We start from the raw sequence: 18,498 nt of genomic DNA on the forward strand, positions 1-18,498 counted from the left end.
TGTCTTCACATTTGAGGAATCTGTTGACAGAGTTTGCATATCACAATCATCTTTATTTTACTTCTTTCCTGTAGCTTTTTTTATGAGGCAAATCTGTCAGTTTTAGTTGACTGATAGCACTGTCGTTCAAAGGTGTCTATCCACATCTTATGTGCCTGCATCTTTATAATGTGCATGAAGGAGTTTTTATCGACTTTATTTTAGAACTACAACACCTTTGTTCAGTTCCCAGATATGTGGAGTCTGGTTTAGTGTCATTATCACTAGTTGCCTCATAGAATTATAGCTAAGGGAAGTTGGGGTTTTTGATCATACAGGTTTTCTCTTCTGGTTGGGTTTTTAAGGGATGAAAAGGTGTCTGTCAGGGCAAAACAGATTTGATTTGGGGAATTTAATTCATGGCCAGTTAATATAAAGTATATTAACAGATACTGCGAAACAAAGAAAACACACATTTGGACACTTAGGGAGAACACCTTTCCTCCACCTTTCCCAGCCCCAGCCTCACTCCACACACCCCTCCTTCCTCCTTCCTAGTCTCTTTTCTTCAGCTGTGGTTACAGATCTGTCTCTTGTAGGGACAATGAGTGGTTCAGGAGATTGGGGTCAGGATGTTGTGTTTCTTTCTGCTGCTACTTGGTTTCTCAGGCAGGGTACCAGCTACTGTGACATTAAAGAGCAAATGTGCTTTTGCTCTGTTTTACCTTTATGTCATTGCAAATACTGCTCTATTCTGGACTGGTCTGCATTGTCATCTTTGTATGTTGTTTTCATTTTACTTTTTAGATCATTAATAGAGGTGAAATTCTATGAAGTTTAACTTCAAAGGGCATATTTCATATATTAACTCTACTTTCTAACTACCACTGTGTGACTCTATTCTTGGGGATGTGTTTATATATATATATGTATATATACATACATGTATCTTGCATATTTTGTTGAAGTGAAAGATAGGTAATTTAGGTTTTAATCTGCTTTTAGAACTTGTAGAACTCATTACCTTTCAGAAGGCTGTGCAAAATAAATCTTAGAAAAGGATTTTATAAAATTGTACATATGTTCCTGATTTTATAGAGCAAGTAATTGAAACCTGAAAGAATAGCATGCCTGTTGCAGACAGAAGAAGGTTTGTGTGTTCTGGCTCACAGAGCTGTGCTTAATCACATTTCATTTTCAGTTATTTGGGCTAATTATTGAGAAGATGAGCCACACTTCAGTTGTTATGATACTGTATAAAAATTAACTTTGGAAGAGTTACACAGATTATAGCAGAAAAAAATTGGCCATAGGGGGGTTCGTCCCAAATTTAATATCTGTATTAATAATTCCATAATGCCTATTATTCATTCAGACACTTTTATATTTTACAGATTATTGCTCAGTTGTAACACTTGTGGACCCATCAAATGTGAAGTTAACGTGCACTCTTTTTAATGGAAATCTAGATTCTTTACCAAAAATTTACAAAGTTGGAGATATTGTTCGATTTCATAGAATAAAGGTATGTACTAGGATGTGGGGGGGTTATGTGCTTGCTTTTCTGCAATGAGAAGACCATAAGAATAATTTAGTTCTACAGAAATTAACACTTGGAGACATTGGATAAAGCAGCTGATGGTTAAAACTGCTATGGTTGTGGTATGGACCACAGCTGAAAGTAACTATGACACTTTTCCAACCTCAAGAGTATTTATTAAATTACTTGACAAAAAATCATGTAGTACTTCTAGATGAATAGAGTTTAACTGACATAAACCTGCACAATTTATTCCTCTTCAAACTAATAGGACTGAGGAGTTTCTTTTGGTCTTCTGTTGTGGTGCAGTTTAGATCAGCTGGAGAGTAACTGCAGTAAAGGGAATCTCTGTGGGCTTGTCAGTGTGCAGTGTGCCTCAGCTGCTGCTTCAATGTTGTCCTCACTTGCTCCCTATTCATCTCTATCAAAGGACATGCAGGAAACTGTTTATAGCCTTGATACTGCTTCTGCTCGCAACTGTATAGGGAAGAGGAGCCACCCTACAGGGACTGAATAGCAGTCTTGTACTGCCGGACCATACTTAAAGAGGTGCATAATAGGACCAAAGATGTGATTTTGCCTTGTTGCATATTAATGTACAACATAACCATACATAATTATATATTTACTTCTTGTGTAAAATAATGATAGCAGAAATTAATAAATGTCATGAAAGAGGCCTGTGGGGAAGAAAAAAACAAACCACCAGTTTGCATATTTGAACACTCTTGAGAGATCTAGGAAACTTAGGATTGTACAAAAGGATGATAAAAGGGATAAATATCCATAGCACTAAGCATGCTCATTTTGATATGTTGTAGCAGGAAAACAAAGAAAATCCCATGACAATAGATGTAAAAAGTGGTAAGATTTATCCAGTATTGGAATTTGGTACCACCAAGATCATTAAAAAAGAACTTCTTAAGATTCAGAAAGAGCCTTTGGTTATTTATCTACATTATAAATATTTACAATTGAGAGAGAAATTAGATAACCTATTCTGGGTTAGTATAAGGTTTCTTTAAGGTCATCTGTATATATAATAAGAGTGAAATTAAACTATATTTTGAAGCTTGTGTTGCTGATCAGTACTTGAGATGTGTGATTGGTCTTAGAAGTTCATGAATTTAACTTCAGATGGGAAAGTCTTATGTTCAATTTTAATATTTTCTCTGAATCCATCAAGGGGAGTGTTATACAGATACACTCATTTTAGAAATTCAGTGGAGGTAAAAACTTGTTTATTGCTTCTGAAAATAGAGTGTATATTTTATAATAAATATGTGAAAAAGGAGAAAGTAGAAAGGAGCTGGTCAAAATAGAAGACTTGAAAAGTTGCGTGACTGTGGTAGGTCATTATTGGATTTTTAAGTACGCATTAAGAAGACAAACAAGACCACTGTCAGGAAATTTATGTATGCACCCTCTTTTATGCAAACATAGTATTGCCTCCCCCTATTTATTTTTATCACAAACTTATTAAGGAAACGTGATACAGCACAGGTAAGGGACCTTACCATTCTAATTTGGCATCAATTTTTTGAGGAGATCATTCTGGACTCCTTGTCAATTGGTACTTCATTCTCCAAGATGATGTTCCAGTATTTAAAGACAGGGTCTGTTAATTCACTTCTTATATACTACTTTTTTCTTTTTAATCAAAATTGAGCTGTTCTAAGTGGTTTCCAGTCCTAACAGACCTCCAGCTGCTCACAATCTATGTCTCCTCAGATGCATGAGCTGAGAGTTTGTTCAATTACTTTTTAAGTTAAAATGATCTTGAGTCGCTAAATTGGTTTTTTCTGGGATGGGAATGTTCTGACTGCTCCAGATTAAGAAAGAGGTACTTTGGAAGTTTTCATATCTGATCTAGGCAGGTAGAAATCTGACACAAAACCCCGATGCCGGCTTCTGGGAATGAACTGGGAGGGGAAGGACCTCCTTCTCTTTCAGCCTCAAGCAGCATAGTAGGTATGATTGCTATGCAACACGGTTTTCAATTTAATAAAAGTCAACTCTAACTAGATTTCTGATTACACTTTCTGGAGTTCCTCCTTCACTGTTTTCTGCTTTTGTCTTCAGGCCTTAATCACCTTCTCTTAGCTTGCTGAATGGAAAGTAAAGGTTAACAGAGGCCATATTCTGTTGAAGCTGTGCTTATCAGTGAGGACAGACAGATATACATAGTTCTTAAAGCATCTGTTCACATTCTGTCGGCCCCAGATATGCTTTCGACAGACTTCCAGGAAGCTGGCATTGATAGCAAATACATGTTAGAAATTACTGCTCCCAGTTACACTGTCGGCTACTAATGGATAATTTCTCCTCGTAGTGACAGAGGTGTTGGCAAAATCTGATGGTTAGAGCTAATAAGAATTTAATGAAGAGGATTCTGTTGGAATTACTCTGAATAGAGGGTAATTCAATTTGCTTAGTATTTGCAGAGAAGGAAAATTTTAAGTGTCTTAGTAACAGAACTGAAGAATTATCTAGTTTTAATTACATTTCTGTTAATATTTCTTGAAGTGCATCTTTATGCACGTAATCTTATCATTTCTCATGAATTGTAGCATGTAGTGATTTGCAGTATTGTGGCTGTGCTTCCAGCCACAATCAGTGCTCTGCAGAGATGGTTGAAGGCAAGCCCTCCATCTCCTAATATAAAAGCCAGACCTCTGATCTGTTTGTCCAGTTGCCTTCTATCTTCATGACAAAAGAAGGCATTTTTCTGGGTGGATTTTGCTTGGAACTTTGTTTTTATTGTTCGCTGTGAATGCTCTTAGTATCTTAGAATTACTGCTTAATGGTTACACTGTTAAAGAGAGGGAAGAGGTAACCTGCTGGTACTGGCTAAGCCTGCAATATTTTATCCTCACTTGGCTTAGGAGTTTTGGCTGGTATTCTGCCTTTCTTAAAGTGCTCAAGCCCTGCCATAATGATAGAATTGTTAATTTACTCATTGGCTTTTCTCTAGTATTCCTTATTACGTCTGAGTGATTCACAAACAAAACCTTATTTCCTCACTCCCAGTGAAGTGAATTGGTATTTGATTTCCATTTAAGTGTTTGAGAATTGGAGAAAAGTGAAGCACATTCGTATTTCAGTGTTCATCTTGTTCAGTGTACTCTTGTTGTTTAACGTAGCCACTGTCCAGGATGTGTTCTGGTGGGTCTTTTTCCTGAATACACAGCATTGCAGAGCTGTATGACTCGTGTGCAGCACTTGGAGAATGAAGACCAAGAGAGTGACCTCTCATTATAAACTTTACTTCCGTGGCTTCCTTGGCTTTCTTGGCACAATGCAAACTCTGTAGCAATTACAAAGCCTTAATTCTTGAGCTATTTGTCATAGTAATCTTGTTGCTGTTCTTCTCTCTTACTTTCATTAACCTTAACTTCTACTGTACATAGGCTCCAGTTGCTGTTACAAATGAAGTAGGAGTCAAAAAGTTGCCAGTGTGTTTCTTAGACAGCACTGTTTCATCACTACTGCACTTCTCAAATCATGCACTGTGTAGGAAAATAACCCATAGAAAAGTAGGGTAATGAGGGTAATGGAACACAGTATCATAAGTGCCCCATGATCTCAATTGAGTTTGCACGGACTTCAGAAACTCTGTCATCTACTAACCTGGGGATAATTATGAATTACAATCCTACTGTTTTAGCTTTGTGGTTAGATCACAGAATCAGAGAATCATTTAAGATATGAAATTATCTCCAAGATCATCAAGTCCAACTTTTTACCAAATACCACCATGCCCAATGCAGCATCCTAGATCTTTAGAATAACAAAATGGAGAAAAACACCAGGAAAATCAAATTCCTTGCATGCTATTAGTTGCACATTCATCTGATTCAAACTTGTTAGATTTACAATATAAAAGCATTGCCTCTTTGAGCAAAAGGATTTCATAGCCATGATGTAGATGGTTATTCCTTTCATAGACCTATGATTGACAAGTGTAAGATCTATGTTTTGCTGCTGAGTTTCTAAGCTGTTTGTCTGTCCACACAGGAGTGGGAATCTGAATGTCAAATATATGGAGCATGGCTTCATAACAAACAGAAGTATCACACTCCCTTTAATTTACTTAATTTAATTTTAATTTAATTTAAATTTAAATTAAAAGCAAATATTTGTCCTATAGTAAATTTCAGGAAATATTGACTGTAGGCAGTGATAGAGTGTCTCTGTAATTTGAAGTCTTAAAAATTTGCACAAATGTTTTCTGAAATTTTCATCTCAATACTTTTGGTCAAGTTTCTGGATCATGATTTAAATATGTAGAAAATATTTCAAAGCAGTAATTTTTTACTCCACTAGAATTTTCTTAAATAAACTATGCCACTTTATCTGAGGAATGTTTCTAAGCAGTATCACAGTGCCTGCTGGTTTTTTAAATTATTAAACCAGAAATTATTCCAACTGGCTTAAGTATATATACCTTTTGCATACAATTTTTACCACAAAATAGTTATATCTTCTGGTGAATTGAATTGGTAAATGAAATCTACAATGTATTGCTCATTTTCTTCTTTAATTTGTGTTTCCATTGCTACAGATGTTTCTGAGGATCTTATTTTGCAGGCAACTATTCTCAGGAATGCTAGAGAATAAGCTGTCATTTATGATCCTAATATCTAGGTGTGTTTATCATGTCTTCCAAAAATTCATTTTACTTCCATGTGACTATCCCTTAATTTTCTTCTAGAAGGTGCCTGCAGGTAGTTTTGGTAGTTCAGTTTTCTTCTTGTTATATTTAAACATATTCAGAATGGTTTAATTTGTACTTCAAATGGCTTCTCTGTTTCATTAGTGTCTCTCTGTTTATACAGCTGGAGGTACAAGTAAAGCAGAATTACATTATTAAAATATAAGAAAATATAATCAGTATACTGTATTACCCAAATTTGGTCAGTCTATTTACTTAAGATGAGAAAACATTTACAAAATATAAAGAGATATACCAGATGCATTCTGGTGGGTTTTTTTCTGACAGGATACTTTTTTTCATACAAATATCATCAGTGACAATCATAAAAAAAAAGTCTTCCTTCTTACTATAAAAACATGTGCATTAGCTTGGTATATGTTGTTTCCCAAGGCATTTTTTGATATTGCAAGATGATCTGTGACTGCAGTGGTTTCATAATAGTCCTTTGCTTCTATAATTTAACAATCAGTTTTGATGGAAAACTACCTTGGAGATGCTATTATTCCAGCTTTATACACTACTTACTATCACACTTTTCCATTTAGTGAGATGAATAACACTATCTTCAGTAAAAAGAAAAAAAAAAAAAGCCAAAACATGTCTTTTACTATGCTGTAAATCTATTTATAAATATTTCAATATTAGCTTATTTTCAATAACCATATTCAGGATAGTGTTGTACCCCATAGAAATCACTAGAGTTTATTGTCCATGCAGTTTGTTGAGGTGACATTTCACCTATTGTTCTTTAGTATACAAAAACTGTGCCAAAGACTCCTGCAATATGTATTGGATATTACTTGCTTGCTTAGAACAAGCCAAATGCATTTTATCTGCTTCATTTTTGTCCCAGAAGGTACTTTTACTTAGCAACCATTATTTATTGAAATTATTTTAAATTCTAAGGGAATTTTTAAAGAGATAGCCATCTGCCCCACTTCCCTTTTCTCTCCCCCACCTTCACACTCCCCCACCAGTTTTTTAAAAAAATATCTCCACATCCTCTAGAAATTACACAAAATCTAGTGAAGGGGAATTGTTGTTATATGCAAAAGTCCCAGGTAGACTCTTTTCTAAGTTTAATTTAATTTCAAAATTGTTTGTGTGGAAAATGTTTACAGTATCAGTGGTTAGCTTGTTCTGAGATCTGCTAAAGAGTGCCGTGATGAAACAACATTTGCCCATAGATTTTGTTCGTTTTACACTCCAGTGATCTCTCATCACTTTAACAATTATTTGTTTTAAAAGGACAAGCCCAGAGAATTTCCATTGACCGTCATATTTTCTGTGATCCAACATAAGTAATTTTCCAGCTATGAAATATTTTGTTCTGATACCCATTCTACATTCTTCTCCTGTTTCTTTTGTTGTTCACTAAATAATATTATTGAATTCTGTTTACCTTTGAGAACACTCAGTGGCTTCTCCACTTGCTTATGCCTGAGGACATCTGCTTTTCCTTAAGGATCATTGGTAATTTTCTTATCATGATGGTTGAGATTTACCTTCTTGCGTATTTTATTTCTTTTTTATGTTATAATTGCCTTTTCCTACATTAAGGCTGATTTCAAATTCACTAAGTGAGGGTACTGGGAGATGTCAGAATTACAGTGTGTTTGAGATCAGCCTCCCAAATGCTCAAAGCATGACATAAAGGATTTGGGAAAAGAGGAAAATAACTTACAGTGAAATATTGGTGGAAGCCCAGGGAGAAGAAGTAGTTTCTTGGCCTGGTGAAACGTTTGGAGCCTTCACAGAAGATTAGGACAGAATTTTTAGTAAGAAAGAAATTATTTTATGATTTAAAAGAATTAGTACAGAAATAAATGAATAGGTAAATTAGAAATTAAAACACTTTGAGAAACATTTGGCATGTCAAATAAGATACAAAAAATACTCTTGAAGTATATTTTGATGTAGGATGAATAGGTAAAAGTGATGAAAGAGAGTTTTTTCTCCCCTCTGGACATTACCTGTTTAGTGAAATTATGGAATATAATGCCAGTGTTAGCAACTAAAGTCTGTGTGTCTATATTAGATAACATCTTACTGTTACAGGGGGACATTTTTTTCCAGATCATGGATAATGGGGTTCAAATTGATTATGCAACTATGTATTTCCCTGATCTGTTTGTTGACTTTTCTTGTATTTTCAATATTTAAACATAAATATTGTCAGATTAAAGCTTTTCAGTGTTTCACGGGAGAAGTACCTCATGAATTGATGTACTCCATTGGTCAGGTCTGGAGAATGCTTAAGTAAATCGGAGTTTATCTTAAAGATGACCCTTAATGCATTTATGCATTATGTAAAAGTAGCAGGTATTAAAGTAGTTCCTGTCACCAAGATTGAACAGGTTTCTTTATAAATTTCCAAGGTCAATTGTGTGCTTTTTAAATTTCATTGTGTATATAAAATACAGGACTAAATCATTGGCAGTGTTCTGCTTTCAGAACTTATGACACTGATTTCATGTTTTGTACTTTGAAATCAATAGGATTTTCAACATTTTAAAAATAGAGCCCTGGGAATCCTGTACTGGACTGTCTCACAAATGCTATATTCATGAGCGTTATCGCTTATTTGGTAACCAGACATTAATTAAAAAGGGATGGATCAAAGCAGGGATGGATAATGAGTCATGCAGTGCTTTGATATGGATACACATATAATGTGCAGGGAGCAGTAAGACTAGACTAGATCCTTGAAGGAATGCTTCCAACTTTAAATACTCTGTTTTATATGGCAGCAGATACACAGTTAAATGAGCAGGATTCAGGAGACCTGCCACGTGCAGGGCAGTAGGCATTGAGTAATTGTGAAAGCTGTATTCATAATTCAAGGAATGAAAGCTCGTCACTGTTAGCTTTAAGGAAAAAAAACACCTCCTTGAACTGATATTTTCTTTTTCCTTAATATTGGGAAACAGGGCTATTGTGAGGTGCTGAAAACAGGAATCCATAATAACTTTGCTCCATCATCACTCTGCTGTGTAACCCCTAAAAATTAATTTCTCTCATGCCTTAGTTTCCCCATTTATAAGAGCAATCCTGATGTATTCCACACTCAAATATTTTGACGTGGGTGAATAAAATGCTCTGCAGATATGCTGTATATTTACAGGTAGTCGTTAGTCTGCCTCTTCAAAACTTTTTTGTATAAGATTATATTTTCTGCTTATACATGTTGTTTGCTTATTAATTTTATCTTTTTGTTTTGTTTTTATTTTGACTCTCTTCTCCCAATAGAATCAGGAACAGAAATGATCAGTGATTCATTTTTCATGCACATGATAAAGCAGAAATATGTTTGTATTTCCATGCAGTGCAAACTTTTTTCTATTCATATTTTATTACAGATCAGGGAATACAATGGACAGATGCAGGGAATTACCAGTGCCGGATTTGCATCCTTAACATTTGATGGAACTGTAGGAGCTCCAGTAGTTCCTCGAACTTCTAGCAAAGTGTACACTTTCCTGGATGAAGAACAGAAAACAATTGAAGAATTACGTATTTGGGCAGCCAGTAGTATTTCCATCTCTGGACCAGCTGCAAAATTGTCTGGTGTTCAGCCAATGCTGTACTTTGATCTCACTTGCCAGCTGGTAGGAAAAGCAAAAGTGGATGGAACTTCTTTTCTTCTAAAGGTAGACTTACTTTTTTTGAAAATAATTTGTTAGATTTATTATGTCATAGTGATATGTTTTTCAATAAAACACACATATTAATTAATCTAAATAATGTTATGTAGATAAATATTTAGCGTGTAAGCCAATTTGTGATCCTTGGCCATTTTATTTCTATGAAAACAAAATGGAAAGCCCATTACTCTTTGAAGTTGATAACCTGATTTGTTTTTTTAGAGAAGTTTATTAAGATGGCAATATATGGATCATCATTTCACAAAGGTTTGTAGATAAACACTTCAAGTTTTCTTAGCCTTGAAAAATGTTAGTTTTGAATTTTATCCTTGTTTTTTCATTAGCAGCATTTTCTGCTTGTTTTTTCTAGATTTGCTGGATATGTTTATGCAGTAAGTAGCACTATCTAAAAAGGAGTGAATGGATTATGTTTTCATGATGGATTTCAGGTGGCTTCTTTTAGTTATACATAAGCACTTTGGGCATCAGTCCTCACTGAAAATATGAAATGCAAAGTGCCACAGAACAGGAGAATAATTTCTAAAGGTGATCCTTAACATTAGCTAAATAAAAGGGAGATCTCTATAATATTCCTAGTTTTAGCTGGAATCAGTGTATCAGTCTGGTGTTGTTTTAAAACTCCTCTGTATTTATTTTTTAACTTGATTGTTAAAACATGAGTAGCGATCAAGCTGTTATTTTCCACTTTATGACTTCATAAAATTATATGTTGGTTCTACTGTGTTAAACTGTATTGTTACAATATTTTTAGAAATAGCACTTGGCATTATTCCTTCATTTGAGCAGCAAAGGTTTTTCTTATACAGAGCAATGCACCACTACACGGGAAAAAACCTTATGTGCATGCTATAACATATTCTGCAACTGCTACAAACATTTCCATTTAATCATCTCTTATGAATTAGATGTCAAATGGGACCCAGTAAACTTCAGAACTTCGTGAGCTTTCATTAAGTTGTTTATTAATAAGTTTATCTTCAGCATTTAAAGACCCTTTGGAAGGACATAGACAAATGCTTTCTTAAAGTATTAATATTTCTTTGTATGCTTTTGTGTGTTGTAAGATCTGAAGTCAATTTTGTCACTTTCATGTAGTAATGGTAATGATTGGGGAAATCTTAGGATAGACTTAGGAGGGTAAAAGTTTGAAGTCAAATAATGCTAGATCAATTTTTCTGATACATAATATCTTTGACAGTATATCTTTTTTAGCATAAAGTATTAAATACTTAAATATGTATTACAATACACCAGACAAGCTTAAAAATGCTACATTAACATTCTGTTGCTAATTTCCTCAATTTTCAACAATGGCAAAATCCATTTCTGATCTCAAATATTGGTCATGATAGAAAAAAAAACCTTTCTGAAAACTTGTACACAGATCTCTGTTTATTTTCTGATTTGCTAAACAAAAAAAATCAAATGAAACAACCAATTCAATACCAGCTCAAATTGTGTGATCATTAAATATTACTTTATTGTATTATTTTCATTATGCATTTTATGTAATGATTTATATTTATTCCAAGTATATCAGTTATATTAATGGTTGATTATACTATGAAAAATCATGATTGTTTTAAGCGTTGATCTCATGTACCTAGTGGGGATTGCTTCAAAGACAGCTTAAATTAATTTCAGCAATTTTGTGCATCACCTGTAGCATAACTTTTAAATTAGCCTTGATTAATTGCTATATGCCCAGCAGCTGAGTTGGACATGGCATAAAGATGGTATCACTGACCTGTTAGTGTTTACCATTTTCTGAGAATTTTCTTAGTCAAATTGGTGGAGACTAAAGAATGCACACTAGAAATTATTGTCATTTATGCCTTTCATAAGAGTTTTACTATTATTCTTTTCTTCCGTTCTGTCAGTTAAGTTTTGTACATTAAGGTAAGTCATACAGTGAGTATACTCTGCTGAAGATAGAAATGGAAATTTTGTCTCTCCCATTTCAGTGTTTTCCAACCATGGTGTTTAAAGGTTATCACTAACTTTTCTTTAGCTCCAATATGTTCATGACTAGTAATAGAACAGTTTGTTGTTTCTTACTCAGAATTAATTTAATCAATGTTGGATTTCAGTCCAGTATTCATTTTTGAAACCAGGACAGTTTGAAACTGGGATATTTTTGTGCGAAGTGGAGCTGCCAAGGTCCTGAGGTAGAGAGCTTCATCTGCTTTCGTATTTGTGCAAGAAAAAAACCAAAACCAACTACTTTTCAAAGGATTTTTTTTTTCTTGTAAAGAAAGTTTACTAGCTTATAAATTCCTCCAAAAGGTACCCTGGTTAGTTCCTCTGGTGAAGGACATTTTAAAACTAAGTTGCCATCCTTTTATCTAAACAGGGAGCATGCAGGTTATTTTAATCCATTTGTCAGATGATCTGTCCAATGTAGAATTATTGAAGTGTCCCAAGTAAAGCCAGTTGAAAAATAATGGAAAACTTGACAACCTTAAGGCTCTTTACTTTGTCGAAGTGACTAAATTTGTAATATATATGCATTAAATCTGTTTCCAAGCTGAGTTCTGGAAAAGATGTGATAATTCAAGCAATAGGCAACCTCTCTTTCAAAGGTGGTTTTAAGTATTTCATGGTGCAGGATCAGAAGATAATAGGCTTTTTTAAATCTGTGGCAGCCTATACCACCTCATTATCTGGGTCCTTCAGAATACACTCTTATTTGGCAACATTAATTTGATGTCATGGGTCATTTTTGCTGTGAACAGTTTTCCCTTTTATCTCTTGATTTTGGATGCATATTCCATGAGCTATTCATAGTGCATTTATGCATGGCTTTGCTGATTCTTAGATCTTTTCCTGTGGGTCTGTTGATCCAAAGCAGTTAAGTATAAGGGGTAGAAACCCTTTAAAAATTAAGCTTTGGTGTCTTTTTTTCTTGCCCTCTGCAGTGCTTAACTCATGGGACAAAGCACCTTGATATCATAAACCCTCTGAAAATTACCTGCTATATAACCTATATGCATGGGATCCTAAGAAAAGCAGCATTTCTGAATTATAGTCCAAATGCTTCCAGATTTTTATTTCACTATGCCAGTATTTCAGGCCATTATTTTTTGTGTCTTTGAGAAGAGTATATCTTCAGAAATTCAGGAAACCATAGATTACAGAATGATGTTTGGGTTAAGTGGAAAGATTTTGGTTTTAAGGTGTTAAAGCCTGTTGGTAAACTTACCTTTTCACAGTAACTTTGATAGTTGAAAAATAACAACTGATATTTCAGTACTTGGAGGGTATCAACGATTTAGCTTTAGGCAAACAAGTTTTAGAATCCGTGTTAATAAGTATCTGTTAAGTACTGATGTTTGTCTAATGTATTCTGGATAACTAGCAGTGTATACTGATATAGGAAATCATCAGTAATTGAGTCAATCTATCCTGTGTACACAGTCTTCACATACTGTAGCTGGAGTGGTTAAAACACCCCCTATAGCAGGATTAAAATATTAAGTACAGACTGTTCTGGATATGATGAATTCTAATAGTTGTAGCAGCTGACACTAAGATTGGCTCAGCTGGTCAGAGCATGGTGCTAAGAACACCAAAGTTGTGGGTTCAATCCCCATGTGTACCATTCACTTAAGAGCTGGAGGTGATGATCCTTTTTTTGGGTCCCTTCCAAATCAGAATAATGTGTGCTTCTGTGCTGGATAGACAGCTGCGGTTTTGCTAGAGCTGTTAGTTTTATTTTTTATTTAAATATTAACAAATTCCAGGTCTTAGCACTTGATTATATTCTCTGTAGAGGTTATTTTATGCTCTGTAAGGAATAAAAATTTTAAAAATCCCATAAGGTCTAATTCAAGTATTTTAAGGACTTTTAGACTGAGACTACAACTAAGATTTCTTATTGTCATCAATTCTTCATGAAACAAAATAACTTTAAAAAAGTTATTTATATTCTGAATCTAAAGTATTCTGAGCGCATTGAAATAGTTCATTTGCATTGCAGGTCTGGGATGGCACAAAATGTCCCTACCCCACATGGAAGGTGCCTGTGAAAGCAAATGACCTGGTAGGAGCAAAACTACTTCTTCATCAGCTGAGAAATCTCACAGTGGACATTCTCGTCTATGATAATCATGTGCAACTGGCAGAATCACTTAAGGTAATGCGCAGTTTGGTATTTCAAGCTCTCTTTTTGTGGTCTATTTTCTGCTTAGAAATCACTTCAGAGAATTCATCAATTCAATTCTACTGTAATTAGTTTCATGTTCCTCTTTATCTTTCACTGTACTTCCCCTACCTTTTATTTGAATGCAAAACTCCTTCAACATGTGTTAAACAGGCTCATTACCCAAAAATTGCCATGAAAAAATTCTTCCAATTAAGCAGTTCTTTCCAGACACTGTAATATAATAGATAATACTATGAAAATAATACATTTAGAAAATGTATTCTATGCTTTAGAATTATTTTTAAATGACGCAGTGCAGCATTAAACCTTAGTCCTGTTTAAGACCCTTAATTTTAAAGTCAATAGAAGATTTTCTGTTCTATAAACTTCTGTAGTTTGCAGTGCAATCTTCATTTAGTACGTCAGTAATGTTGATTATGCTTAGATAGAGAAAACAACAACATAATTAAACATTTGATCTTTAGCAATACTGCCATCTTGCTTCTGAATATAGGAACTTGGAGAAGAATACATCTTTCATTTCATGCTTTGCCCTCTATACCCAGGATCCTTTTTAAGAAAACATTTACCAGAAGATAAGCATAGGTGATAACCATTTTTACACTGGGTCTGTCAGCAGACTTGAAATCAATTTAATAAATTAACACCCATTCATAAGTAAACTACAGATAGCAAAATAAGTGTAAGAATTTGTGGAAGAATTCATGACAAAACTGTCAGAAATATTTAATTACTTACAAGTTTTCTTCCAGATTTTTTCTCTGGCTAACTGGTGTTAATAATTGATGTTCCAGTGAAACAGTATGTTTTGAAAAGTAAGGAGGAAAGTATTTTAATATTGATAAAACATATTCTTGAGTAGCCAATAATAGTACCATTTTATTATTCTCCTCCTTCATCATTTTTCTCAATTTTTTACTTCCTATCTGCTTGCTCTTTCTCATTTCTGATGCATTTGTACCTTTGCTGGATACTGCACTGTGTAGTAGAAGCTCTAATAATTTCAAAGGAAATTGTTAAGAAACCTCCTTTGACCTCCTGTGGGTGTTTTTCTCCTCCTGGCTATGTCCAAAGTTGCAGTAGTTTCACTCATGTAAGCTGTAGGAGTTTCAAGTTAGATAATTTTTGTACACCACTTTTTAGTGCATTGTCTTAGTGGAGTTATCAAAGAAAAAGGGCTGATATGCTGACTATAAAATTTCAGAAATACTTACTAATTTCAGATTACAACATGTGGAATTAATTGTAGTTCACAGAATAGTATATGTATATATAATAAAATTCTGGGGGAACGCTCCTTGAAATGGAAGACTTCATTAAAGGTTTTTAAATACTAGTGGAAATCATGTGATATCATAAAAATGTTTAATTGAAATGTGTATGCTATTTTACTGAGTTCAGGGTCTTGTATGCAAAGTTTTAAAATCATTTATGTAGCAATATAGAACTGGAGAGTGTTTAGTGTATCCACGTGCACCTTCCCAAGTGTGATTAGCTATTTTGCCAGTTTGTGGTTTCAGAACAGTTGAAAGTTGCACTATTTTTCAATCTTCTACATTTAACACTAGCTTAGAGTAGCCTTTTTTAATGTAAATTGTAGGATTATAAGGTTGCATTCTCACCTGTTGTTGTGTACCATTTGCAATCACAGTTGCAGCTTGGAAATGATGTTTTATGTAGGAGCAATCTGTTTTACACAACTTTGGTAACAATAAGGATAGATTTAAAAAAAGCCCTGAAATATATGTTCTTATTTTAAAATTGTATCTGTAAGCACATGGTCAGACAAAGAAGTTCTGAGTAAGTATGACACACCAGAGAAGGTGGGTGACATATTACAGGGATTTTTTGGCAAATCCCAGGACAGTGTCAGGGATATTGCTGCAAGAGTTTGTTAAAAAACTTCTTGTTTAAGTCTGTCCAGGGAACACTGAAGATATGAGCACTTTATCTCATTTTCAAAGACAAATAATACTTCAAATTCTCTCCACTTCTGTCTTTTTACTCATTGAAAGGGAAAAAACCCAAAAGATAGCAGTACTGAGTCCTTCAAACTCTTCAATGGATTTACTTTGGTATTTCTTACTGCCAAGGATGGTGCCCAAATGCTGTGTATATTCTTTGCCTCATTTGCAGAAAGTTGGGCACCATTTACTCAGTAAAATTAGACTGTTGATGCAATAAAAATGGTGACAAAGAAATCTCATGGAATACAATCAACCATAAAAATAGGCATAAAAATGAGTACAGGTGAATTTATTAGGTGATTCCTGTAGATAAAGACAGCTTGTTGTGAGTGCCTTTTTGGACAAACATGAACATTTACCTGCCATGATAAATGCTGTTATGAATTCACCAGTGTGAGTGTGAAGACAACTCTATATGATTTGAAATAATCATGAGAATTTGCTATGCTAAAAAGTTGTTTTAGTTAGCTAGTTAAAGGGAACTGCACATATGACTTCCGCGTTTCTATTCCCTCTAGCCTTAATATGTATTCTTTAAATGGTCATATTTGAATTAGACTGAACATAGGTTATTATTATATTTTATGTTAATGCAAGAAATGTTTTTATACTCCTTTAATTTCACTTTTAAATAAACCTCTTCCCCTGAACGAGGTAGGTCATAAACAGAACTGCTGTAAAGTTAAGTAAGGAGCTGGTTTTGTATTAGATTTTAGTGATGGCTCTGTAAATCATGGTGTTTACTTTAATGTAAATTATAATTTCTTCTTAGTCGAGTATATAAAGTGCTCAGTCTGCAGGCATTATGTAAACAACAGAAATAGAGTAACATTTTTATCCCTAATATCCACATTTGCTCTCTGCTGTTAACAGTAAGCAAGGCTGCCTCCCAAAGGAATCCATGGAAATGACATTCTGTCCACCCAGGAATCTCTGGGCTGACAATCCTTACAGGCTTTTGCAGTATTTGGCAGTGCTGATTTTTATGCATCTCTTTTTTATAGTTCTAAGTGATATTAAAAGATATAATAACATTTTCAGAAAGGGATCTAATAAATGTTTATATAGGAAGATTGTTTTATAGTGATTATAAATCTTGTAAAGGGAATGTTGCTCTAAAATGTGTAGTTCAGTTGACTTTTGCGTGAATTTCAGCACAGAAGTTTAGAAGGCAGACACAGCATTTTGTATTCCTGGCTTCTGAGCTCTCCTCTCCCATATTTAATTTTTTTGTATTTATACGTAAAGAAAATAATTATTTCTTAAATATTCTTTTTTTAAAAAATTAATTTGTCAATTAAAATTACATGCAAATTACACTTAGTGGCAGGGAAGTAGTTTAACACTGTTTTATTTACATAAAGTTATTTCATAAGCAGAACTTAACTAAGCACTTCTAAAACAACTTTCTCCAAAAGCATTTGTCATAGTCATTAGATTAGCCTTATGATATGAGTGTCCTTTGTGGTTTTGGATATTCAACATAATTAAGTGAAATCAGCATCTGGAAAGGAAAAAAAAATAAGTCTTTGGATAAGCCTCTTAACTGCCATCTAAATGCACAAGCTGTCCTGGTGGTGCTTTGAATGAACAAAATGAGCAGCCTCCTAACAGTGCAGATCAATTAAAACTCTAGTAAGAGCTCCATGCCAGAAGCAAAATAGGTGCAGGCTGCAGTGCACTTTTTATGTCCCTGCTTCCTCAATTGGAAAATATGCTGCCTTTTTCATGTGTGATTATTGTTTAAAAGAGCAGTTTGATACCAGCATTATGTAGTCATAGTTTGTTCTTTGATACAGAGGAGAATTCTACACACAGCTTGCTGCTCCATCTACTTTTATGCATTTATACATGTGTTTAAAAGTGTTGTACTATGACATGACCAGTCCAATCTAATAGGAATACTTTTTTGGTTTCCACTGGCTAAAGTTAGACCTGAAGCTGAAATAAGACTTAATAAACTGACTGCTGTAAAATTAGTTTTAATTGAAGTAAATTTAAAATAATTTTTCATTTATATCAGGTTATTTAAAAGGTGCATCGAATGAATATAAATCCAGGCTGTGTGTCGCTTGCCAGCTATCAGCTGAATCTCAGATTATATATTTAAAAAAAAATACTTGGGTAACTCTGTAATTGAGTATCCAGATTAGCTACCTTTAGAATATTGAGCTTGGTTTTGGTTGGTTGGTTAGTTGGGTGTGACAGTTTCCTTTTGGGGGATAATGGGAGGGGTATTTTGAAATAAAAACAAAATTATAAAGACATATTCAGTGTTTAGCACTCCTTCTTTAGTAGGTGCTTGTATAAGTTAGCCTAAATCCATTTGTGTAACTTGACATAACTGTTTCAGGAAACAAAAATCATTCTGAGCAAAACAGGAATCATATTCTCCATCTACCTGAGGAGAAGATCTAAGAGAGACAGGAAAAGTGCTGAGATTTTTGAGTTTCTAACATATTTTG

The 18,498-nt window shown here is 34.1% G+C and overlaps 1 protein-coding gene across 4 annotated transcripts in view; it reads left to right on the top strand.

The window, feature by feature from the left end:
* Positions 1–18,498, top strand: part of POT1 (protection of telomeres 1) — a 56,786-nt gene that overhangs the window by 21,745 nt on the left and 16,543 nt on the right. For all 4 annotated transcript variants that reach the window (XM_085041935.1, XM_085041952.1, XM_085041925.1 and 1 more), the window contains 3 exons: positions 1,374–1,504; positions 9,596–9,886; positions 13,881–14,036. In XM_085041935.1, coding sequence (XP_084898061.1) covers positions 1,374–1,504; positions 9,596–9,886; positions 13,881–14,036 — 578 coding nt within the window. The remainder of the gene's footprint in view (positions 1–1,373; positions 1,505–9,595; positions 9,887–13,880; positions 14,037–18,498) is intronic.

This window comes from Lichenostomus cassidix, chromosome 1Aa, assembly GCF_008360975.1.
Source record: "Lichenostomus cassidix isolate B80296 chromosome 1Aa, HeHo_3.0, whole genome shotgun sequence".
Classification (NCBI taxonomy): Eukaryota; Metazoa; Chordata; class Aves; order Passeriformes; family Meliphagidae; genus Lichenostomus; species Lichenostomus cassidix.